General features: G+C 39.8%; 1 protein-coding gene across 1 annotated transcript in view; it reads left to right on the top strand.

Annotated features, from left to right (window-relative positions):
* Positions 1-7,313: 7,313 nt before the first annotated feature.
* Positions 7,314-26,788, top strand: part of TRIM42 (tripartite motif containing 42) — a 21,316-nt gene continuing 1,841 nt past the window's right edge. The window contains exons 1-4 of the mRNA XM_006907190.1: positions 7,314-7,841; positions 11,912-12,609; positions 15,564-16,387; positions 19,590-19,814. Coding sequence (XP_006907252.1) covers positions 7,501-7,841; positions 11,912-12,609; positions 15,564-16,387; positions 19,590-19,814 — 2,088 coding nt within the window. The 5' untranslated portion in view covers positions 7,314-7,500. The remainder of the gene's footprint in view (positions 7,842-11,911; positions 12,610-15,563; positions 16,388-19,589; positions 19,815-26,788) is intronic.

The following is a 26,788-nucleotide window of genomic DNA, read 5'->3' as shown; positions in this document are numbered from 1 at the left end:
AAGATTTGTCTTTGTTTTGTTTGTTTGTCCTTAGGGACAAACCCCACTGGGATGTACCATCAAAAATATTTTAAGCTAACAAAAGAGTTCCTCTTTGTACAGTTATGCCACCAACTCAATTTACAGGTTCATTTGTTTCATTTTGCTTTAATTTTTACGATTGTTCTTTTCAGTTTAATTTTGTTTTATAATTAAGTAAAATACTTAAGTGACTTCAAAACCAATTCAGTAAATTAAGATATCTAGTCCCCTTGACCTTATTCTTGCACTGCCTCATAAATCTAAGTTTTTGGTTTATCTTAACATATCATATAGAAAGATAAAACGATGACTTAAGACCTGTTCTGAGATGAATGGTAGCATATTATACACACACCTCTACGCCCGTTTTTTTGCACTCAGTAATATATTTTAGAAGTCCTTTTGAAATAGTCAACAGAAGTCTTTCTCATTCTTTCATATAAGTGCATTAGATACCATAATGTGGATTAGTTTATTTGAACAGTTCCCTATTGATGAATATTTAGATTGTAGAATTTTGTGCTATTACAAACAGTGCTATAATAAATAACACTGAAAATGAATGTTTTTGTCAGTATATCTTTGGGAAAAATTCTTACAATGGGAATTGTTGAGTCAACAGGTAAATGCAATTTTGAGTTACGTCAAATTCCCCTCCACAGTGTTTGTGCCATTCATAACATTCTCACCAATATGTATGAGAACTCCTGTTCCCCTAGAGCTTTGCCAACATATTGTTCCCATTTGGGGGGAATTTTGGTAATCTGATGGGTGAAGATGGCATCTCAGTGCAGGTTTATTTTGCATATCATTATGAACAAAGGTAAGCAACTTTGTACATGGTTAAAGGCTATTAACACTTTTTTTCTGTAAACTTCATATTTTTTGCTCATTTTTCTGTAGAAAATTTGAGCTTTTCTATCTAAAATTTTTAAAAGCTCTTTGGATGTTAAGAATAGCATATCTTCGCCTATGATATAGATCATACATTTTTCTTGGTTTCTCATTTGCCTTTCTACTTTGTTAATGGTTAGTGGTTTGGTATATTTGTGGGGGTTTTTGTTTCATTTTTTGTTTGTGCTTTGGTTATTTATTCTTTAAAATATGTATATTCATGTAATCAAAATTATCAATCTTTTTCTTTTATTGTTTTTGCATTTTGTCATAATTAGAACAGTTTCCCCACTCTCAGATTATAAAGCAATTAACCCATGTTTGCTCTATTACTTGTTATGATTTTATCTTTTACCACATTTAAATCTCTGATCCATTCAGAATTTATATTGGTATGAGGAATGGATCCAATTTTATTTTTTACATAAGACTATTTAGTCCTCCTAACCTTGTTAAATTATTCAATATTACTTTGTCTTTTCCCCCACTGATTTGAGATACTGCCTTTAAATATTTCTTAAATTTCCATATCTAATTTGTCCTATTTGGATTTTTCTGTTCTCTTCCAGTGGTCACTCTATTCTTTCATCAACACCAATACTATTTTAAATATAGGGGCATTATAACATTTTTTAATATTTAGTACAACCAAACCATTTTTTTCTCCATCAGAGTTTTCCTGGCTCTTCTTGCTTGGTAGTTTTTTCCAAATAAAACTTAAATCAAGATTTCTAGTTTCAGGGAAAAAAATCCGATATTTTTTATTAATGCTGCATTGAATTTGTTAATTTAGGGAAACTGACATCTTTATGATGTTGGGTTTTCTAATCCATGAATATGGTACATATTTTCATTTACTGAAGTCTATATTTAAGTCTTTCAAGGATGTTTTATAACTTTCCTTATAGGTTTTGAAATTTTCTGGTCAAGTTTACACTTATGTATTTTCTTAGTTTTTGTTTTTGTTTGTGAATAAATTCGAGTCTTCTTTTCTAACTTCTGTTGTTTGTATGTATGGTCATTAGTTTTTATATGTTAATTTTGTTTCTATCCCCAGCTTTACTGAGGTATAAATGACAAGTAAAATTGTGTGCGTGTGGTATATGTGTGTGTGTGTATAACAACATCTCGACTTGATATACATTGTAAAATGATTACCACACTCAAGTTAATACATTAATATCCTTTGGTGAAAATGCTTAGGATCTACTCTCTTAGAAAATTTCCAGTATACAATATTAATTATAGTCACCATGCTATACATTAGGTCTCTAGAACATAGTCTCTGACCAACATCTGCTCATATCCCCCTACTTTATCCCCCAACTCCTGGAAACCACCATTCTACTATGTTTCCTTGAGTCCAACTTTTTTTCTTATTAGCTTCCACATGTAAGTGAGATCATACAGTAACTGTTTTTCTCTTACTCATTTCACGTGGCATAATGTCCTCCATGTTCATCCATTTTGCCACAAATGACAGGATTTCCTTCTTTTTAATGGCTGAATAATATTCCTGTGTGTGTATCAATCACATTTTCTTTATCCATTCATCCATTGATATACACTTAAATTCTTTCCATATCTTGTCTATTATGAATAATGCTGCAATGAACATGGAAGTGCAGACATCGTTTCAAAATACTGATTTCATTTCCTTCAGCAAAATGTTCAAAAGTAGATTTCTGGATCATAAGGTAGTCTATTTTTAATTTTTTTAGGGATCTCCATACTGTTTTCCACAATAGCTATATTGTTTTACATTACAGCAGTACACAAGGGATCACTTTTCTCTATATTGTAGAATACAATTGTTATCTCTTATTGTTATTGTTGTCATTGTTGTTTTGATAATAGCCATTTTATTGTGGATTTGATTTACATTTCCTTGATGATTAGTGATGTGGAATGCCTTTTTATGTACCTGTTGGCCATTTGTAAGTCTTCTTTGGAAAATGTCTATTCAGGTATTTTGCCCATTTTTTAATTGGATTTTTTTTTTTTTTTTTTGCTCTTGAGTTGTATGAGTTCTTCATATATCTTAGAAATTAACCCCTTATCAGATATATGGTCTGCAACTATTTCTCTCACTCCACTGGTTGCCTCTTCACTCTCTGGATTGTTTCTTTTGCTGTGCAGAAGATTTTTAGTGTGATGCACTCCCACTTGTCTTATTTATTTTTGCTTTCATTGTCTGTGCTTTTAGTGTCATATCCAAAAAAATCATGTAAAAGTACCTCTATTCACAGATGACATGAAGTGTTATACATATATGTATATCAATCCTTAAAAATAAACAAAAAAGACTAGAGCTAATAATGAGTTGATCAAAGTTACAGAATACAAGACCAATATATAAATATCTGTTATATTTCTACACTAACAATGAACAATCCAAGCATAAAATTAAGAAAACAATTTCATTTACAGTAGTATCAAAAGAAAATATACTTAGGAATAAATTTAACCATAGAAATACAAGACTTGTACACTGAAAGCAAAAAACAAAACAAACTATCAAAAAATTTAATTGACAGAAATTTAAAAATACCTAAATAAATGAAAGGACAGCTTGTGTTCATAGACTGAAAAACTTAATATTGTTAAGATGATAATATTCCCCAAATTGATCTACATATTAAATGCAATTTCTATCAAGATTCTAATGGATTTTGTGCATAAAGAGCTGACTCTAAAACTTATATTAATATACAAAGGACTCAGAATATCCAAAACAACCTTTAAAAGAAGAACAAAAGTGGAAAGCACACTTCTAATTTCAAAACTTACTACAAAGCTGCAGTAATCAAAACAATGTGACTGGCATAAGGATAGACATAAAGATCAAAGGAGTGGAGAGTCCAGTAGCACACCAGACATCTATGGTCAACTGATTTTCTCACATCAAATATAAAAATTAAATCAAAATGGATCAAAGACCTAAGTGTAAGAGCTCCAACTATAAAGCTATGCGGAAGGAACATGGGTATAAATCTCCATGATTTTGCATTAGACAAAGGTTTCTTATATGACACCAAAAGAGCAAGCAACAACAAAAAATATATAAATAAATTAGCCTTCATAAAAATTAAAACTTTGCATCTTCAAAGGGCATTATCAGAAAAGTAAAAAAAAAAAAAAAGCCACAGAATAGAAACAATATTTGCAAATTATATATCTTACAAGGGTATAGTATCTATATTAAATAAAGAACTCTTACAATTCAAAAATAACAGAGATAAATAACTCAATTATAAGATGGGCAAATATTTGAATATATATTTCTCCAAAGGAAATATACCAGTGTTCAAAAGCACATAAAAAAGTTCTCAAAATCATTAGCTATCAGGGAAATTCAAATCTAAACCACAACGAAATCCCACTTTATCAATGATGGCTATAATAATAATAATTTTAAAAGAAATTTTGTTTTATAATTATGGGTGAGAATGTGCAGAAATTTTAACTATCATACATTGCTGGTGGGAACATAAAAATGTAAAATGGTGCAGCTGCTTTGCAAATAGTTTGGCATTTCCTCAAAAAGTTAAATGTAACGTTACCATATGACCTAGCATTTTACTCCTAGATATATACTCAAGAGAACTGAAAAACATGTTCTTACAAAAACTTGTACAGAAATGTTCACAGCACCATTATTCATAATAGCCAAAAGTGGAAACAACCCAAATGTCCATCAATTGATAATTGATAAACAAATGTGGTAAACCCATACAGCATCATTCAGCCATAAAAAATGAAGTATTGATGATAGCAGACAGCCTTGTCTTGTTCCTGATATAAAAGGGAAGGTTTTTAGTCTTTCATCACAAACAATGTCTCTGATAAGGTTTTTAGTCTTTCATCACAAACTAATATGGCATAATATCCACAATATATAAAGAACTCATACAACTCAACAATTAAAAAAAAATCCAATTAAAAAATGGGCAGGGGACCTGAACAGACACTTCTCCCAAGAAGACATGCAAATGGCCAACAGACATATGAAAAGATGCTCAACATCACTAGCTATTAGGGAAATGCAAATTGAAACCACAATGAGCTACCATCTCACACCTGTTAGAATGGCTATAATCAACAGTACAAGTAATAACAAGTGGTAGAGAGGCTGTAGAGAAAAAGGAACCTTCATATACTGCTGGTGGGAATGTAAATGGGTACAAACACTGTGGAAAACAGTATGGAGGTTCCTCAAAAAACTAAGAATTGAATTACCATATGACCCAGCAATCCCTCTTCTGGGAATTTACCCTCAAAACCAGAAAACATTATTCTCAAAGATATATGCACCCCAATGTTCATAGCAGCATTATTCATGGTGGCCAGGATATGGAAGCAACCAAAGTATCCGAAGATAGATGACTGGATGAAGAAGCTGTGGTACATATATACAATGGAATATTACTCAGCCATAAGAAAAGATGAAATACTGCCACTTGTGACAACATGGCTGGATCTAGAGATAACCATGCTAAGTGAAATAAGTGAGACAGAAAAAGTTGAAAACCACATGATTTCACTTATTTGTGGGAAATAAAACTGAAAGCAACAAACAAACATGACAAACAGAGACTCATGGACACGGACATTGGATTGGTCATTATCAGAGGGAAGAGGAGGAGGGGGGAGGCAGACGGGGGCAACAGGGATCAAATATTTGGTGACAGAAGGAAATCTAACTTTGGGTGGTAAACACACAATGCGATAGATATATGACATATTGTTGAATTGTACACTTGCAACTTACTTGATTTTATTAATAAATGTCACCCCAATAATTTTAATTAAACAATGAAGTATCAATACATGCTAAAACATGGATGAACATTGAAACATTCTAAGTGAAAAAAAAAAACAGCCAAATGCCACATATAACATGATTCCATTTATATGAAATGTCTAGAATAGCAAATCCATAGATATAGAAAGTAGGTTAATGGTTGCCAGAGGCTGCAGAGAAAAATGGCTAATAGGTACAAGGTGTCTTTTGGGGGTAATGAAAATATTCTGGAATTGGATAGTAGTGATAGTTGCATCATCTTGTGAATATACTTAAAACCATTGAATTGTTCCATTTAAAATGTTGAGTTTAATGGTAAGTGAATTATATCTCAAGAAACATTTTTTTCAAAAAGACAAGAGGGAACCTTGCACAGATCAATGATGAAGATGTACTATAAATTTAGGAGTGTTTAAAACTCAAACTCTGTGCCTGGAGAACAGAGAGAATGGAGAGGATAAAATTGAGTTTGGGAAAACATGAGGGGAAAAGGTGTCTCTCATACATTGTTGGCGTCAGCATAAAGTAGCACATTCATTTAAGTAAGCAATTTAGTGGTATCTATCAAAAAAAAATAAAGCAGGTACCCTATGATTCAAGATTTTCATTTATAGGAATCTAAAATCAATGTGTGGCTGGCACAGTTAGCACTCAGTGAATGTTCTTCCTATTATAAAGGTGATAATCATATGGAAAGACTATAAATTATGCAATAAACTCCTGCAGCTAATTCAGCTCTCACTTCTGCTTCTTTTGGAAAATAATAAGACAGTGTTTATACCACAGGGCGGTATGACCATGAAAGTACTACTCTTTTAATTTTTGCAAGCTGCAGAAAAGAAAATTCTCCCCTAAAATATAAGGTCAAGTCTAGAGATACTGCCCGTATACTAAAAGTTAAAGATTCTCATGAAGAATCTTTAAAGGTGATACTTTTGTAAAAGTGATACAGTGAGATGGGAGTAGAGGAGGAGAAAGGAAACAGCTTGAGCCTCGGCCAAACCCCATGAAGATGCAAAAAAGCCAAGAAATATTCAGAGTGACGTATGCATGAAGCCTCGTGAAAATCAGCCGTGACGATGCAACAATTGGCAAACTCAGTGACTACTGACAGAAGTGCCTAAGTGAACCGATATCTTTTTTCTCATTAATTCTTTCTCCAAATGGTGATTCCCTTTAAATGTGGCATTGCTATTATGTGTAAACACTGTGCTTTGTTCACCAAATAAAAGTTCTATCAATACAGAAAAGGCCCAAGGAGAGGAACATCATGTCAATCTACTTTTCCAATTAGTCATACCCAGGCCTTTCAGCATATAAGGATATATCCTCAAATCAACTTGTCCAAGTTGCAAGGAAAGCACCAAGCAAAGGGAAATAGCTTCTGAAATCCACCCCATAGCTCGAAAAGTGGCAAGCGACAGCTAACCCTCCAGGATGCTCGTTGCCTTAATGTTCCTCGGGGCTGGTCCTTTGGAAGCATGGCATGTCCATCGGTCCACCAGCCACTAACCCCCAGATCTCACCCTCCCACCTACCCAACATAGTGAGATATGATGGGGAGACAGGGATTGTGACATAAGAAAATGGCCTCAGGCTGATATATGTAAAAGCCAGCCCATGAGCTTCCTAGGAGGGGCACAGCCTGTGAAGGCCTCATAACAGCCAACCTCTTGCAACCTCCAAGCTGACGGCCCCATCAAGGAGAAGAGGAAGCCCTCCAAGGGAGAACTAACAGCAGGATTCCAGTAGAATAGAGAAGGTGCAATCATGTAGGAGCCATGGAGACTGCTATGTGTGTTTGTTCCCCATGTTGTACATGGCAGAGATGTTGTCCTCAATTATGTTCCTGTCTGTGCTGCAAGTTCCTCTTCACCTCCGAGAGGAACTGCACCTGCTTTCCCTGCCCGTACAAGGATGAGCGGAACTGCCAGTGCTGCCACTGCACCTGCTCCGAGAACCCCAACTGCCACTGGTGCTGCTGTTCGTGGGCCAATGACCCCAACTGTAAGTGCTGCTGCACGGCCAGCAGCAACCTCAAGTGCTACTACTACGAGAGCCGCTGCTGCCGCAATGTCACCATCACGTTTCACAAGGGCCGCCTCAGGAGCATCCATACCTCGTAAGTGCTAGGCACCCGGTGTGGGCCACGCTGGCTCAGGAAAGCTGTGGGGTCCACAGAGCAGGCCAGTACTCCTGTTCTGAGTCCATTTCTCTATCTAGGAAAAAAAAAAAAAAAGGAGGCCAAGAATTCTGTAGCAATTAAGTGTGTCCTATATAGCTCTTCACCACATGTAGATCCGAGTTCTAAATCCAAGCTCCAGCAGCTGTGTGAAGGAACACTGTGGTCTCCTGAGCCTCAGCGCTCTCTCTACTCGTTAATACTCAGTGCTTAAGCAACTTGCCAGGTACTGCCTGTCGGACTCCACGTAACCCTCATCCCATGCTCACCCTACCAATAAGAAAACTGAGCCACTAAGAGGTTAAGTTAGTTGCCCAGGATCTTACAGCTCGTCAGATGCACTCAGGATTTGAATGCAGAGTCTGTGTGTTCTGTTACTTTAAAATGCTCTACCGCAAAACAGAGAGAACAACACTTGCCTTGATTCAGTGGGCATGAGGATTAATGCATGTGCTTTGTAATCTGTTATGTCAGCGGTCCCCAACCTTTTTGGCACCAGGAACCTGTGCTCCTATGAGAATCTTAATGCCTAACCAGGAACCTGTGCTCCTATGAGAATCTAATGCCTACGGATCTGAGGTGGAGCTGAGGCAGTGATGCTAGCACTAGGAAGCATCTGCAAATACAGACGAAGTTTCACTTTCTTGCTGGCCACTCACCTACTGCTGTGCACCCAGTTACTAACAGGCCATGGACCAGTACTGGTCCACAGCCCAGGGTTTCGGGACCCCTGTATTATGTGATATAAAAATATAAATTGCTCATATTCTTCTTTCTCTGAACTCTTGATATCTGCAGTACTTATTAGAAAAATAATCACTCCACAAGCCACTTTAGACCCCCATGGCCAACATAAGGACACCAGGCAGCTGTGTACTCCTGCCAGCTTTCTCTTTGTTCCTATCCAGAGGTCTTGGCACTGAGGGTTTCAGTCACTCTTTGGGGCATTAACTCTCTGTGTCAGGCATCGAATATCCTCTTCCTGCCTTGACTAAACCAGTCTTTTTATGCCACCTGTGAGAAGAGTCTGGAGTACTAGAGACAGACTCCTTAGGGGAGGAAAGATTAAAGCTCAGTACTATGACAGGATTTGGAGAGTAAGGTTTAAAGCCTTTCAAGTTTGGAAAAGCAATTCTGTGAGCAAAGGTTCAGTGAATTCAGCGGGAAAGTATGATCAATCCATCTTGCCGTTAAGCACTTAGTAGATGCTTAGTAAACATTACTCTGCTCATGGACCTCATCGTCCTTGCATGAAAATAGAACCCAGGGGTTCTGGATGCAGGCCCAGAAGTTCTAAGGTGCAGAAAGTAGTGTCCACACTCCTCTCTGCTCACCTTCCCATTTTCTGTGCATCAGCCAGGAGAGTCACTGAGACTATTTCAACAGAGGAGGGATGACATCGGTGCTTTGGGAAGATGCCTTAAGCCAGTAACTCCCAAACATTGCATTGGGATCACTGAGGGATCTTTAAAAATTCTGATACCTGGCTCCCACCCCTAGGCATTCTGATTTTATTAGTCTGGGGTATGGTCTGGGCATCAGAATTGTAAAAGCTCCCACCCCACACCCAGTGATTCTAAAATGCAGAATGGCCTGGAAGGGACAAGGAGGAAAATGAGAACCTAGGTGCAAGGAGAACAGGCTTGAATTTAGGAGGGGGAGAAAGCCACGCAGAGGAGCACAGGCTGGATATCTCAGCAAGAAGACAAGGCTGCTGGGCTAGGAGACAGTTTTAACATGGAACCATGAGCACCGAATGCCCACATTTAAGCCTAAGGCTTTGAGAAAATGGTCAAACGCTATTGCAAGTGTCAGGAGGTTGGTTCTGGGTGTACTGAGGCTTATGGCCTTTCCTGGTTTCTGAACCACTGCCTCCCCTGTTCCTCACCACTACTTCCTGCTCAGCATCTTGCTTATCCTGTCTCACTCTGGTCTCGCTCACCCTTCTCTGCCTTACTCATCTCTTTTTCTCACTTCCTTTTCCACCCCAGCTCCCTGAGCCATTAACACCTGTCTCTTAGCTCTGCCCTCTCTTTCTCTCCCCCCAACACCACCTACCCTTTCTTCTTCTTTCTGATTTCTCATGCTGTCTCTCTTTATATTACGCCCTGATTCTGAGAGTTCCACCTCACCAAACTAGAAAGATCCATTGAGGTACCGTGTGTATAATGGACCTGTACCTCCCCATGATCCCTTCGGGGCCCAGGCAGGAGGCTGGCAATGTGGAAAAGGAGCAGGGCTGAGAACCCTGAGGCCTGCCAGCCTGAAGCCCAGCATCCAAATGGTAAGGGATGAGCTTTTCAGGTGCCTCAGTCACCACAGGGGCACTCCATTCCAGTACACTTAGGCTGCACCTTTGACTGTCTGGGCCCTGAGACATGGGTGTCTGACCAAGGGATTAGGGGAAGGGGCCGGGGAATAAAGAACTTTTTTTTTAGACAGGGGTAAATACAGACCACGAGAAGGCAAAAGCAGAAGAGAACACAGCCACAATGTTAAGATCAACACCCAAATATAACTCAGGTGAACAGAGGCAAAGAGATAGAGTCAAAAACTGTATATCTGTCGACACCCCACAGCTAATTCATTTATTCAGAAACAGTCCTGATTATAGCTTCTTAGAACATGCACTTGAATTTTACAAGTATGCTCTTACTTTATCCACAGTTCTTAAAATACATGAAATCGGCCTCAGATATTAGACAAATAAAGCACACACACCCCCACAAACAGTAGAAGCACACACTTTTCATGCTCTTGACCACTGTTTTCCTCTACTGGGGACATTAAACAGCTAGTAGTAGAGGGTAATAATTACAGTGCCACATTTACTAACTAGGTACTAGCAGTTAAGCACATCTCATAGATTATCTCGTGCTCGTAGATTATCTCATGTAGACTGTAAAATTCTCATGACAGTAGTATTATGAGCCTTGATTTATAAATGAGGAAACAGAATAAGAGAGTTTAAGAAATTCATCTCAAGGGTGCGACTCTACAGTGCTGCATTCCATCATGTGCAATCTGCTTAGATCCTTAATTCTTACTTGTCTAGTGGTGAGACACACGGATTTTAGGCTTGGCTCGGGGACTGACCTCCTGGTGTCCAGGGAAGGACACTACCCATCCTCTTCTGGGTTCCATCCTACACTAATAATAATGATGCCAATGCCCTCCGGGAAAAACCCACCAAGAATACACCTTTAACTGGATGAGATTGGATTTGTTGCCAAATTGCGACAAGTGAGAACATACACTGTGGTTAAGTGTGAGGTGTCTCGGTAAGAAGGCATCAAGAGGTTATTATAGGATTTAGTTTCACGTTAGGTGAGGATGTGGGGATGAATCTCCTACTTAGTATCTTAATAAATCTTGTCTAGAAGGTGGGAAGACCAGAGGGAGCCTAATGGTACAACTGGTGAAAAAGCAGCAGTCACTCCCATCAACCAGGAGAGGGGATGTTTGGTCATTTGTGTGATTTGGACAATGAACTTGCTTTTGTCTAAGTTCAAACATGATGAAGTGGTATCATTTCTGCTTTGCTCTATCACAGTCCCAGAATGGCCTTGTCTAGTGCTGATATTCTGTGATATTATTATGGCCAACAGAATCCCAAGGCCCAGCTGACAGTGTCAGCCCAGTCTGGCTGCTTTTTCCTTGCTCAAAAATAACAAGAAGCAGTTGTACAGCACTTACTGGGATCCAAGGACTACTCTAAGGCCTTGCAGGTATTAAATTCAATTGTGATCCTCTCGAGAAGTTCTCTAATGTGAGTACTAATTTTATAATGAGGAAACAGGCAGAGAGAGGTTAATTAACTTACCTGAGGTCACCTAGCTAACAGATAGTGAAGGCAGGTTCAGAATCCAGGCACCCTGACACTGAGCCCATGCTCCTGGCCATGACAGGGGACTGCCCCTCAGTGGCCCTCCAATTCGGGAGGCGGAGAAATGGAGCGAGCTCTGGAGCCCATGTCCTAAAGTTCTCCCTGTGTCTGCTTCTCCTTTCAGCTCCAAAATGGCCCTGCGCATCGGGGGCAGTGATACCCAAATGGATGAGGTGAAGACGATGTCAACGAACAGCCACCTGGTCGACCATCTCTCGTGCCCCATGTGCAACCGGCTGCGCCTGCACTCGTTTATGCTGCCCTGCAACCACAGCCTGTGCGAGAAGTGCCTGCGGCAGCTGCAAAAGCACGCTGAGGTCACTGAGAACTTCTTCATCCTCGTCTGCCCAGTGTGTGACCGCTCGCACTGCATGCCTTACAGCAACAAGATGCAGCTGCCCGAGAACTACCTGCGCGGGCGCCTCACCAAGCGCTACATGCAGGAGCATGGCTACCTCAAGTGGCGCTTCGACCGCTCCACAGGGCCCATCCTCTGCCAGGTCTGCCGCAGCCGGCGCATCGCCTACAAGCGCTGCATCACCTGCCGCCTCAACCTGTGCAACGACTGCCTCAAGACCTTCCACTCGGACGTGACCATGCAGGACCACGTCTTCGTGGACACCAGCGCCGAGGACCAGGACGAGAAGATCTGCATCCAACACCCATCCAGCCGCATCATCGAGTACTGCCGCAACGACAACCAGTTGCTCTGCACCTTCTGCAAGACCGCATTCCACAACGGCCACGACACCGTCAGCCTCATCGACGCCTGCTCCGAGAGGGCCGCCGCACTCTTCAGCGCCATCGCCAAATTCAAAGCAGGTCCTGATCCCCTTCTCTCCCTTCCAGCATAACTCGTAGTTCGGGAAGTGATGGAGAAGATGGCTTGGGGTAATCTGGTTAGTGAGAGCCTTGCCTCCACCTGGTGGAGCTTCGCTAGAAGCGCTGGGAAGCACTGAGCTAGGCTACAAGTGGTTGGCTTGGTGTCCACACCTGGCAACTGCCACCAGCCGCTTAATCACCCTGTGCCTTGGCTTTCTCATCTATAAAATGGGGATAATAGTAGTAACTCTCTCGTTGGGTGATTGTGAGGATTTGATGAGTTATACTTTGGGAAGCAAGCAAAAAAAAAATCTGGCACATAAGAAGTCCATAAAGATTATATAATCTTAGTTATAATCTTCATGACCTCAAGCCTCATTTTCCCCTTTGGAAAATGATGAATTTGATCCTGTCATATCCTGAAGTTCTGTGAGCCTTTTCTAAGATTCAATTCACTTTCTGGGGAGGTGCCATAAATCTGGATTTAAAACAGATCTCCAGGTAATTCAAAAACAGGGATCTGAGAACACAATTTGAAAAACTCAGCCCTGGAGAGATCTAGTTTGTGTTGAGAGTTTAAAGTGGTGGTATCAACCCCAGCTGCACACTAACACTGCCTGGGACGCTTTACTAACTAGGACCCAGCAGCGGTGGCATCACCTGGGAGCTTGTGAGACTGCAGAACCTCAGGCCCCACCCCATCCAGACTGCATGGGAATCTGCATTTTAATAAGATCCCCAGAAGATTCTCCAGATTAGTTCTAAACCTAGCAGCAAACTGATTCACCTGAATTGCTGAGCCCCAACTTCGGTCAATTCAGAATCTAAGCAGGTGAGGCCAAGAGAAGAGTATTTTTTTTTAATTCCCTCAGGTGGCTCCAGTGCTCACAGAGGGCTGAGAACCACAGAGGAGCATTTAAGAACATAGGCTTTGGCGTTAGACAAATAAAATTAAGGACAGGTCCTGGTTCCTCCCATTTACTTGCTGTGTGACACTGGACAGTCTTTGTTTAACCTCTCTGAGCCTTAGTCTCCTCATCTATAAATGGGAACAACATCTTCATAGAAGGATATGTGTACTATATGATAATATATGGACATAAGCTATCATATGCATAATATATGGATCTGGTCCATAATAAATGTTTAATAAATAACATCTATTTTTAAGCATATTGCCTGAGAGAGGCCTTGATTTGACTTTCCTCTAAGACCAGCTCTTGCAAAGCTGCCGCCATATTTGTAAGGGCAGTGAGCGGGAAGCAGTTTCTGGCCTCCTCTGTCCTTTTGCTTCTCCTACTGCTACCTATTTCCCCCTCATCTGTTTTTATCCTGCCTCTCCTGACTCTGCTCTACTTAAGCGTAACTAATCCCTAATAAAGCAAAAAAAATTCCTATCCAAGTATCTTTAACAGTGAGTAACTATTGAATAGTCAAAGAAAGTAATGCATAAAGTGAAATTTCAGCTGCCATAAGTCACAAGAGGGTTTGCATTTGGGGAGGGCAGGGGACCCTTCTCAGTACCACTGCAACCACACTCTGATAGTTTCCTGTTCAGCCCCCATCTACATCACCCCCTCATCCCTTCTGGGCCGGTGTGAGGAAGGAGGTGGGCAAAGGAAATAGAGGCTTCAGAAAGTAAGCCAAAGCATGACACTGCTGATATTCCCCCCAAAGATGTTAGATAACAGGACACAATGGCTTTCACACAACAAACACCTTTTGAGCACCACTATACACCCTAGTTATAACAGTAACCAAGATAACCATGGTCCCTGCTCATGGTCTGACAGAACGCCAGGGTTCTCTTACTCAGGTGTGTATCATTGTTACAATGGCCACCACCCACAGAGGTCCAGCTCACCATGGACCCAGGACCATGTTAAGAACCAACTACAAAAAGACTTGGTCACCCCCACTCCTGAGTAAAATTTGGTGGATGGTAGCCCATCAATTCACTGTAGAGTTGGCCTTCCATGGGGAGAAACTTATTTTAGAATAGACCACAGAAGGCTGACGTCTTCAAATTGCTTCCTGATCCCTAAATCTCCCTAAAGCCAACAAAGGTACCCATTTCACAGAGACGTGCTACATACCACCCTATCCGTGTCCTCTGTGCTGTAGTGCTATTGGATTTATCAGTGTCCCAAGAATCGATGCCCTCTCATATTCATGGCTATATCACTAGTGCATAGAAAGGCATGTACCGTGAAACGAATGTCCAGTCAGTCAAATGAGTGCACTTAAAATCCAAATACCACGTGAGAGGATGCAAGATGGATTGGATTCTCCTTGAAGTGTAATAGCAGACCCTTTATTAGAAGGAAGTGGGAGAAAGGCAAGAGATGGAGCATAGCTGAACCCAAGAGAGTGGAATCCCCCAGCAGAGAAAAAGGGCATGTGAGACAGCCACAGAGAAGGAAAACTGTGCTGATGTCCCACTATTGGCGAGGGCTGGGTTTTTGGTGAATAAGGCATGACAACATTTAGAAATAGTCATTAGAAATTTAATTCTTTCTCCTACCCCTGCAAAAGCTTCGCTTTCACACAGGGAAATCCACTTTGTGACATTATATCTTCTCAAGTCCAATTTGCTGAAAAGTGTAGTCTGGTGAAAACTTATATCATGGGTAGCCTTGAACTTCCAACTTCAGACCAAAGGCCACAGGGATTACTATTAAAATATAGAAGTATACCAGGGAAGAGTGACTGTTATATCTAAGGGATGTATTAGAGAAGAAAGAAGAGATGGGTGTACTGAGAGATGCCAAATGCCTTTCACAAACCATTTTATGAAATGTATTCTAGTGTGTATCAGCCCAGCTACAGGTGCCTCCCCTCCCAGTCCACCCACTTCCTTGGAGTCCAAGGTAATTTGCTCCAGTTTACTACTGGCTTTGACATCTGGCGAAATGAAAACTTTAACTGAAGTAACTAACTTGATTGTTTTGCAGTCCGATATGAAATTGATAATGACCTAATGGAATTCAACATTTTAAAAAACAGCTTCAAAGCTGACAAGGAGGCAAAGAGAAAAGAGATCAGAAATGGATTTCTCAAGCTGCGCAATATTCTACAGGAAAAAGAGAAATTGATCATGGAGCAGATAGAGAATCTAGAAGTGTCCAGGCAAAAGGAAATTGAAAAATATGTGAACGTCACAACCATGAAAGTAAATGAAATGGATGGCCTGATCGCCTACTCCAAGGAAGCCCTGAAGGAGACAGGCCAGGTGGCGTTCCTGCAGTCTGCCAAGATTCTGGTGGAACAGATCGAGGACGGCATCCAGAGCACCTACAGGCCTGACCCACAGCTCCGGCTACACTCCTTGCACTGCATGCCCTTGGACTTTGCTGAGCTCTCCAGTGCTATCCATGACCTCTTCCCCACAGGACCCAAGAAGGTATGCTCCTCAGGGGACTCCCTGCCCGCCCCCTATCCCATGCACTCAGAAATGATGATTGCCAGGAAGGTCACTTTCAGCACCCACAGCTTTGACAACCAGGAGATATACCAGCGAAGCACCTCCTTGTTGTCCTTCAATACCACCGGCAACGAGAAGGCCAAGATGGGTCTGGAGGCCTACGGGCGAGCCCAGTCGGCCGCACCCGCCAAACCCACAGATGGCCTCTACACCTACTGGAGCGCAGGGGCAGAAAACCGGTCTGTGCAGAACAGTGGCAGCTTCCACAACTGGTACTCATTCAATGATGGCTCTGTGAAGACCCCAGGCCCAATTATTATCTACCAGACTCTGGTGTATCCCAGAGCTGCCAAGGTAAGAAAAGGGTCTGGGCCCCATGGGGAAGGTGGGAGGATGTGGGGTACTGAATGGAGGTGGTTAGTCAGGAAGAACTGCACTTATTGCTTTGACCTCTAGGGTCCAGTCACTCGAATCTGCTCCTCTGGACTCTTTGTGGTCAGCCCATTTGAAAGGGGTAAGTTCCTGAAATTTTAAGTAGCCCAAGACTAGCTTAAAGCTAACAAGGTATCTAACTCATAGTAGAAATACATCTAAAATTTCCAACTCCACTTCAAAGGCAGCTTCTCTACTGAAAGAGAACCCAATTTGGGAACCAAAGTAATTTCAAGAGACTGCTTGGAAAGTCTAATATTTCCCAGAGAAAAACCTGTAATAGTAGAAAGAGCACAAAAATTGGTATGAGAAATGCAGGTTGCATTACATATCAGCTATGATTCTTCTAAATTGCTACCTTTTCTAAAGAAAACATTCAGACTCTCCATGATTTGGAAATATTGGAAGGATAATCCTCAATGGAATTTCAATTCTCTTCTCCTGAGATTCAACTTTTTTTGGCGGGGGAGAGGGGAGAGGAGGAATCTTTCACAGACCTCTACTATTGCCATCACCTGGCTTCAAGGGACACGACTCCTCCGTGGCCTCTTGGCCTAAATAGACAAATAGCTTTTCCCTTAACATTCCTTTCAAATTCGGCTGAACTTAAATTGAACTGTTTATAGAATATTTTATTAAAGTTCAAGGAGGAAAAAAGATTAACATGCAACTAGATATTCTATTAGACAATATCTTGCCTCCTCTTAGGCTCCCTATAGGGAGATCCCCTGGGCCAGCCCATGGCCTGCTTCCATGTGGCAGAGCCCAACTTTTGCTCCCGTAATCTGAGAACATTCCCAAAGACTTTTAGCATCCTTGAAGTCTAAACTAGTAGTGCTCAATCATGAATGTGCACCTGGGGATCTTGTTAAAATGCAGGTTCTGTTTCAGCGAGTCTCAGTGGGATACGAGATTCCAGGTGGTGATGCTGTTGCTGGTCTGCAGGCCACACTTTAGTATCAGAGGTCTTAAAACAAGAAAATGAAAGCCAGACACTGACCAAGCTTTACTTTTCCATTCTCCTGAGACATCATAATCTATATTTTGTTTATAATTGACATCAAGAATAACCTTATGTTGCAACATAGAACATGCCCCCCTATGGGCGATCAGACACAGCAGAATATCTCTGCCCTCCACATAATAGGTGCCCACAAATGAGCAGCTGGATCTACATTTCCAAATGATACTAGATCAGCAAAGCCTGCAGTGTGTGTGACATTAGCCCAGAGATGGCATTAGGTCTCACCTGCATGTAACTCAGACCTCTTGGGAGGCTGGCAGGATCTTGCTCCAGAGGGGAAGGACTAGTGATGTCTGCTCTCTACTTGGGCGTGGGGAACAATCACCCCATGCCACCTATTAGTAGTCCCTGGATGAGCTCAAGAAAGGAGTCTACACAGGAAAACCTAGTCAAGTCATTAGCTATCAAGAGAGGACACCTGAACTTAATTGCAAACAGTAGTATTTGATGTAAAATACCCTCGATCCCTATTTTAGGATTATGGAATGATTTCACACAGAAATCACAGTGCTCAGTAATGCACTGATGGAAAATGAAATCTGCGTTGATATCTCTCTCAAATGATGGTTAACTAACAGTCTCCTTTAAGCTTTTGGCATAGAAAATATTCTGAAAGTTGGAATTATAACTTAGTATCTAAATAATCCTAAAGAGTTTTTTTTTTAATATATAAAAACTCAACTTTATTTCTAGAAATTCCTCCCAACAAAATGATGAAAAATTCAGATGAGGATTCATGCCCAGAAGTGTTAGTTGCACCATTATTTGTTTAAGTATAAAATTAGAAAACAACCCAAAATCTAACTCTGGGTGGTGAACACACAATGCAATATATAATGATATATATGACATACTATTGAATTGTACCCTTGAAACTTACTGGATTTTGTTGATGAATGTAACTCCAATAATTTTTAAATAAATAAATAAATAAAATTAGAAACAACCTATATGTTCAATTATAGAAGGATTAAATCATTTATGGGGCAGTGGTATTTTACTGAATTTTTAATAATATAGGGAAATATATATCATAAGTTTTAAAAAAGCAGGAATCAAAGCAATTTAATCTAAATTATGTATATTTGTATATTCATGCATATACCAAAATAGGAAATAATAATGAATTATTAACTGAATTGTGGGATTATAAGTGATGTTTATTCTCTTCCCTTATGCTTTTTCTGTATTTTCCAAGTATTTTACAGTGAGTATGTTTGTTCTGATAATTAGAAAAAAATAAGTTAATATTTATTAGTACGGTACATGAATAACAAGTTTTAAATGTGTTAATATATAAAAATAATTATAAATGAATTATGTAAGTTCATAAAATTAAAAATTATACTAAGAATAATTATAAATTAATTTTATAACTATAACATTTACATTTAGTAAAGTTTAAATAAAGTATGCAATATCTATTAAAAATACAATTATTTTAAAATATTTGTATACCAGGTACAATCTGCTAATTAATACTTGTTAATATATCTCTTCCCAAGAGCTGCTATTTTGTTTTAAGTATGAATGTATATTCTCCATTACTAAGTCATTTCATCTCTCTGGGATTCTATTTTCTTATATGTAAAATAGAGAGTTGGAAAATATACATTTTTCACCTTCTAGGATTCTGTGATTCCACTGGTATTTGCTAAATGTAACCTTTCTGAGTGGCAACTGTAAAATGGGATAATAAAATCTCCCTCTGAGTGGCAACTGTAAAATGGGATAATAAAATCTCCCTCCCAGGGGATTGTGAGAACTGAATGAGTTAGCCATGTCTGACATAGAATCTGATGCACAACAGGTGTTTAATAAATGGCAGCTCCCCTGGTTAGTGGTGTCAGGAGGATAATGGTGACAGTAACAGAACCCAGAAGAGCATTCTCTGTTCCTGGAATGCATTACAAGCATCATGTCAGGCCTCATTGCACAGCCTTTCAAGACCATTGCACAAAGTCTAATTCAAAGTCTTCAGCACCTAGAGGAGATGAGGTCAGCTTCAAGTCACCCCACAGATAGTCAGTGACACAAATCTTTATGGGTAAGCTGAAAGCTGTGTAATAGGACCACACCCACATGTTCATTTCTTCATAGGTTTACTGGACATGCCCAACAGAAGACGTGGACTCTTTTGAGATGGAATTCTATGAACTCATTACTTCCCCTCCTAACAATGTGCGGACAGAGCTCTGTGGACAAATTCGGGACATAATGCAACAGAGTCTGGAGCTGCACAACCTGACTCCCAATACCGAGTATCTGTTTAAAGTCAGAGCCATCAACGATAATGGACCTGGGCAATGGAGTGACATCTGCAAGGTACTATATATATTATTTCTTTAAAAGCTCTGGATGCAGGTCTGTTAGGATGATCCCAAGATCACAGAACCTACCATGTGACTGCACCCCCCCTTCCCCCCACCCCAGCCATCCCATAAAATGTGTTAACTCAGGGCCAGAGAGAGGGCTGCTGGCTTCAACTGACTTTGCAAATGAGGCCCGAGAATTATTAGTTCAGTTTGATTCAAAAAACATTTGTGCTAGTCATTGGGTTAGGTTGTAGAGATTTAGAGGAAAATAAGATACAATCCATGCCTTCGTGGAATTCAAGGTCTAGTAAACAAGTAATCAGGGTGTCAGGACAAAAAATGTTACATGTTAGCCCCAGTGGTGACTCAAGGCAAGGATAAGGTGCCAGATTTAACAAACACAAATACAGGATGCCCAGTTCAATTTGAATTTCAGGCTAATGACATGTAATTTTTTTTAGTAGAAGTATGTCCATTCAATATTTGGAGTATACTTATGCTAAAAAATATATTTATTTGTTGTTTATGTGAAAGTCAAGGAAGAGCCACTGGACAGGTCAGGACAGAGTCCATAAAAGAAGGTACAAGATTATTCCTGTCTTCTTTGTGATGCAAGACTAATTCTTCTTTATATCCCTAGGTACAACCTGCTAATTGATATATAGCAGGACATACATTCATGAGTATAATTTTATTGATATTCACAGGAGAAAGGGAGGAAAAATATCAAGACTGCACAGAGCTATCTTACTTTATAACCATGATGGTACTCTTCAGAATCAGAGTAGAGTATGTCTTAATTGGAGATTCTCTAGAAGAAAAGATAGTCCATCCATTTAAGCTTTTGAAAAGAGAAGTTTATGATACAGAGAAGGGAGTCTTATGAGACCACTTCCGGCCAGGGCATGCATCTGATACCCAAGAGAACTGGAAAGTCATCAGTTTCTCTCTCTCTCTCTCTCTCTCTCTCTCTCCCTCTCTCTCTCTCTCTCTCTCTTTCTCTTCTCTTTCTCCCCTCCTCCCTCCTTCCCTTCCTCCTTCCCTCTCTCTCATCTGAATCTGCACCACTTTCAGCTCTCCCTTAGTTTTTCCTCCCTAAACTCAGCTTGCATGTGATTTTGGATTGTCATCATCCAACCTCTGTAGGACCAACGTAATCTGACTAGCAACACTCCTTTTGTCTCCAGTCAAATACTTGCAGAACAGAATCTGATTGGTTGCTACCTCTAGTGATAAAGGAAAGCGAGAGGTAGGGTGGGGCCAGGATTTTGCTGTTGGTCATCTACCAATAGCAAGCCTCTACTCTATCCTGCTTGCCAGCTCCAGAGGTCATGTTCTCCTTCTGGAGCCCAGAACTCACATGTACGCCCATTCCCACCCCCAGAGGTTGGACACCTAGGAAGGAAGTAGGATAAGAAAGTCAGCCCGGCTCCTGCTCCTGCTATACCCCAGCAAGTCATCTTGTCATTCATTTGCCCCCCAGAGCCCTTCTTGTGATACTCTTCTCTCCAGAGCCTGGAACACCCACAACTGCTACCACGTTTTGCAGCATGTCCATTTGACCACGGATTTTTCCCTTCAATCTAATTCCTCAAAACTGTCTTGCCCATGAAAAGTACTCAGTACTGTTACTTTTTTTTTTCTCAAGGTATCTTCTGTCACTTTTAGATGCTAGGAACAGAGATGGAGGCGGAAACTGAAGTATGTTGGCTTTCTTAAGTAAATGTTTTGTCATCCCTCTTAAACTCTGACTCCTTGAGAGCAAAATTCATGTCTAATTCCTCTTTCTCCCACAATGCTTACCACAGCACTGTGCATATAGCAGGCTCTTCATGGTTATTGAATGAATAAATGAGTGAAAATGTGACCAAACAAATGAATATATGAATGAATGTCTAAATTAAAGAGCAAAGAAATAAATTGATAAACAAAATTAATAATTACAAAGTACCAAAAGATGCCTGAAAGCTGTTAAGGGTTTTATACAATCAGTCAAGAATAACATTCCCCCTGAAATTGTGTTTATGCGATTCACACTCCCTGTATGGGAAAGAAATTCATTGCAGTCCCTTTGCTTCTTAACACAATTTCTAAATGAGCAGAGCACTAATTAATGAGGTTTTCTGGAAGCTTCATTTTTATCAGAGTCACAGAGCTGCAGTATAGATTTTTCCTTCAGAAGTAATTCTTCCTCCCTCCCTGTGATTATATTAGCATTCCAGGGGAAACACTGGTTTCTTTAACATTTGTCAGGATTTGCATAAGTAAAGGCTTCAATTGCAAATGAAAATAAGATGGTGTGTTTGAATGACATTTATAAAGCTTCATAAAAATAATGACTTCAGCTCTTTCCTATAAAATCGAAATATTTTTCCTCTGGCAACAGTTCTGTGTAGATATTTAAAAGGTTTCATTTAAAATGATGTAATGAGGCAGCAGAATCATTTCTTATCAAAAATGCAATATTTTTATCATATGTACTTTTGTAAAGGAAGTGGAATAACACCTTTTGTATTTGATTTTCATCTGTAGCTTGTTGATTTTTTTAAGGGATTTTATTTGAAGTATATATAATACGTGAAATATGAAAGTGAAATTTAATACTTTTTAAAGGTCTCATTTATTGAAGGCCAACTCTGTGTCTGACACTGTATATTCATCATCACTGGTCATCCCAGCCACAAGAAAGGTGGGGGGTTGTGGCCTCCATTTTACAGATGAGGAAACTGAGGCTCAGAGAAAAAAGTCTGGCCTCATGTAACTCGAAGGAGTTGAGTGGGAAGGTACGCCTCATCCAAGGCAGGAGCTCATTGTCCCCCTGCACCATAATCAGATGCAGGGTGGGCTCAGCCCTGGGGACCTACCCGGCACCTCACTCTGAGAGAATGTCGTTGAGACCAACAGCAGTGAGAGCTGGACTTTTGTTTTTGTGAGAGGCAAAATCATGCATTGGAAAGAACACTGGACATGGGTTGGTGTAACTAGGTCCAAGCCCCAAAGCCACCAGGCTGTAAGCTATCTGAGGACAGGCACCAGGTCAGCCTTACTCATCCTCTTGGTCCACAATCTCCAGCTGAGAGCCTCTAACATCCAAGACCCTAATAGATATTTTTGAAGGATTCGAGAAATGTGTTTTTAGGCAAGTCACGTGCCTGTTGGCCTCAGCTTCTCCTCCTGCCCTTCCTCTCATCCTCAGTGTATCTGCTGACCACCATCCCCTTTCTGAAAACAGTTTCCTTACTTTGGTTGTCTCCCTCTGACTTCGAATCTCAGCTAAGTTCCAGGACGTCTTCCCATAATGAATCTAACTTTCCATCAATTTGTGATTGATACTATTAGTATCAATTTCCCTGTAATGAACCTGTGCACTGGTTTCCTGTTGCTCTTGTTAACAAACTACTGGCTTAAACAATACAAATGTCCTTATTATCTAACAGTTCTGGAGATCGGAAATCCAAAATGGTTCGCACTGGGCAAAATTAAGATGTTAGCAGGGCTGTTTCCTTCTGGAGGCTCTAGGGGAATTTTTATTTCCCGCCTTTTCCGACTCCTAGCAACAACTCACATTCCTTGGCTCATGGTCCCTTCCTCCATTTTCAAAGCCAGCAACACTAGACTGAGTCCTCCGCACACTGCCATCTCTCTGATTCACTTCCATCTCCCTCTTCCACTTTGAAGGACTCTTACAATTGCAATGGACCCACCTGTCACAGGTTCTAGCGATTGGGATGTGGACATCTTTAGGGGGCCATTATTCTGCCTACCACAGTCTAAAAATTCGATGTCCTAGGCTACATCAGATTTGGAGGTAAAAATTCAAGCCCAACAATAATCACAAATTAATACTATTCTGGGTCTTTCCCTGTAGATCTTCAGGAAGTGAGCTGCCACTGCACCCACTCATTGTCTCAAATTCCTTCTCAGTCTGAACTGGGGTGCCCCCCACCTCATGTGCTGAAAAAGTAGTCTTGCTGGCTACCCTGAGTCTCTGCAGTGCTGTTCCCTTCCTGCTCAAGCTATGCTCAGGATGGAACTCCAGTCACAGAGCAAGGCTGTCCAGTCTTCCTGGGTATCTTTCCTTGGTTTCATGAAAATCTCCCTTCTAGTTTATCCTTTGTCCCTAGGCAGACCCTCTGCCTAGGATGAGATGCACATCTTAGAGGTTGGGGTTGGAGGACAATTTGAGTGACCAACACTATTTTACACTTGGAATAACTGCCCCAAACCTATCTCACACCAAACAGTCCTTGATCCCTCGTAAAGATAGAATACTATTGGGGGTTGCTCTGCAGATGGGCTTGAGCCCTGGACTGAGTATAATTTAGGCCCAAGCTAGACTTATTATTTTTAACCTCATATGCAGAAGGTTGATTTAATTGTACACCTCAGTTCATGGTCCATTATCAAAACTGGTCTATGCAAGGCCCTTTTCTTGTTTATGTATTTATTCCCTTTTATGAACATTCCTCCCTAGGCATCCATTCTAATATGTTTTATGTATATCTTGTTGCTTTTATGTGTCTTATATGATGTATGCTGTTTTAAATGTGTTATTAACTTACACAAATAGTATCGTGTTGCATATCTTACTTTCTTACCTTTTTTCCTTAAACCCTGTATTTTTATGATCAATTTATGTTGCTATGCACATTTAGTCCCTTACTACTAAAGCCACGTTACTCTTCACAATGTGCATTTGTTCACCACATTTTACTTGCCTATCCTGCCAGGATGGGCACCTGGGTGACCTCTAATAATGCTGTAGTGAACAGCCTCTTTTATGACACCTTGTGTGTAGGATGGGGGTGTAAGTTTGCCAGGGCTACCATATCAAAATACTATAGACCAGGTAGCTTGAACAGCAGAAACTTGTTTTCTCATAGTTTTGGAAGCTAGAAGTCCAAGATCAAAGTATTGGCAGGTTTAGTTTCTTCTGAGACCTCTTCCCTTGGCTTGCAGGTACATCTGCCTTCTCCCTGTGTCCTCACATGGCCTATTCTCTGTGTGCATTCACCTCTTACGTGTCTCTGTGTGTCCAAACTTTATCTTCTTTTTGGACACCAGTCAAAGCAAATTAGGGCCCACCATAATAAGCTCATTTTAACTTAATTACCTCTTTAAAGGCCCTGTCTCCAAATACGGTCACATTCTGGGGTACTGGAGGTAGGATTTCAACATATGAATTTTGAGAGGACACAATTCAGCCCTTACCATATACATATACCATGAGTGAAGTTGCTGGGTCTTAGAATACGTGCCTACTTGATTTGATTACATGCGTGTACACTTCCACAGCCTCTATATTCTGAGCCCCACCTACATTTGGCATGATCCAATTTTCTACTATTTTGCTAGCCCAATAGGTATATAGCTCTATATCCTTAGTGTTTTACATTTTATTTCATACGCTTGTTAGTTTTCACGATTTCCTCTTCGGTAAGTAGACTGCTAATATTCATTTCCCATTTTTCTATTGCATTTTTCTTTTTCCAGATGATTTGCAGGATGTCCTTATATAGCCTAAATAATGGTTTTAGACATTGCTAATATCTTCTTCATTCTGACATTTGTCTGTTAACTTTGTTCATAGTGTACTTCATGAAACAGCAAAGATCTTCAATTTTGATATGCTCAAAGTCATCAATTATTTTTTTCCTTATGGTTTGACTTTTTGAAGTTTTGTTAAAAAAAGTCCTTCCATACGCTTAGATCACGAAGATAACCTTCCACATATTCTTTTGTTAACTTTATAGTTTCACCTTTCAAATTTAGGACTTTGATCCAGAGTCTACCTTTGTAACTAGTGCTAGATATGGATACTCTTTTTGAGCCAGCTAGTGAGCCAGTTTTCCCATATCATCTACCAAACAACGTCTTCTCCATTAGTATTCAATAAAGGTGCCACTCTGATCTTATATTAAATTCCATATATAGAGGGGTGTGTCTCTGAACTCTCTATTGTATCCCATTGGTCTACTTGTCTGTTCTTATGTGAGTACCACACTAGTTTTATATTATTCTTTAATCTCAGCTTTGTGCTAGCTCCTGATAATCTGCTAAGGTAAGTCTATCCATTACCCTTCTTTCTTTTTTAAGGTTTATTTATCCAGTCATAGAAATGTATTTCTTCATATAAATCTTGGAGTAAGTAAATTGAATTCCTAAAAAAAAAAAAAAATCCAGATAAAATTTAATTAGGAAGGGCATTGAGTCTCTAAATTAATCTGAAGACAATAGATATTCTTATAATATGTCTGAACATTTATTCAAATCATTTTCTGTGTGCTTTACTAGGGCTTTTAAGTTCTTTCCATAGAAGTACTATATATTCCTAGTTAAACCAGATAATTTACAGTCTTTGTAGATATTATGAATGTTATTTCATATTTGATATTTTCTCATATATTGCTGGTTTAGAGTAAAAACTATTGATGTTTGTAGGTTGATCTTGATTCCAGTAATTTCAATAAACTCTCCTATTATTCTGAGAGTCTATCTGTTGATTCTGCTCGTTTTTTCAAGGCATATGATCTTATCGTTTATAAATAATAATAGTTTTATCTCTTTACGTACAATCCTTGAACCTCTATTTCTTTTTTCTTTCCTTAGAGCTTTGGCCAGGGCATTGGTAAATGGTAGTTTACTACAGAAAATGGTAGTTATGATAGTTGATACTACTGTCTTATCATATGACTAATCTTAACATTTCTCCATTAAGCTATGATGATTTTTAATTTAGTTTTTGTGGTATATAATCCTTAATAGGTTAAGGAAATTTTCTTTTACTTCTAAATTTCTGAGCGCTTGTGCAACCTTATGATTTTTTTTGCATTATTGGAGATAATTACATGATTTTTCTCTTTTAGACATTAAGTGAATTACATTGATTTTGTGATGTTAAACTCTACTGTCATTCATGAAATAAACCCTATGTAATCATGCAGTATTCTTTTTAATATATTTTAATAAATATTAATACTTGGT

Source organism: Pteropus alecto, unplaced genomic scaffold (genome assembly GCF_000325575.1).
Source record: "Pteropus alecto unplaced genomic scaffold, ASM32557v1 scaffold92, whole genome shotgun sequence".
Taxonomy (NCBI): Eukaryota; Metazoa; Chordata; class Mammalia; order Chiroptera; family Pteropodidae; genus Pteropus; species Pteropus alecto.
The sequence above is the reverse complement of the archived record's forward strand: the minus strand, read 5'-3'. Positions and strand labels throughout refer to the sequence as shown.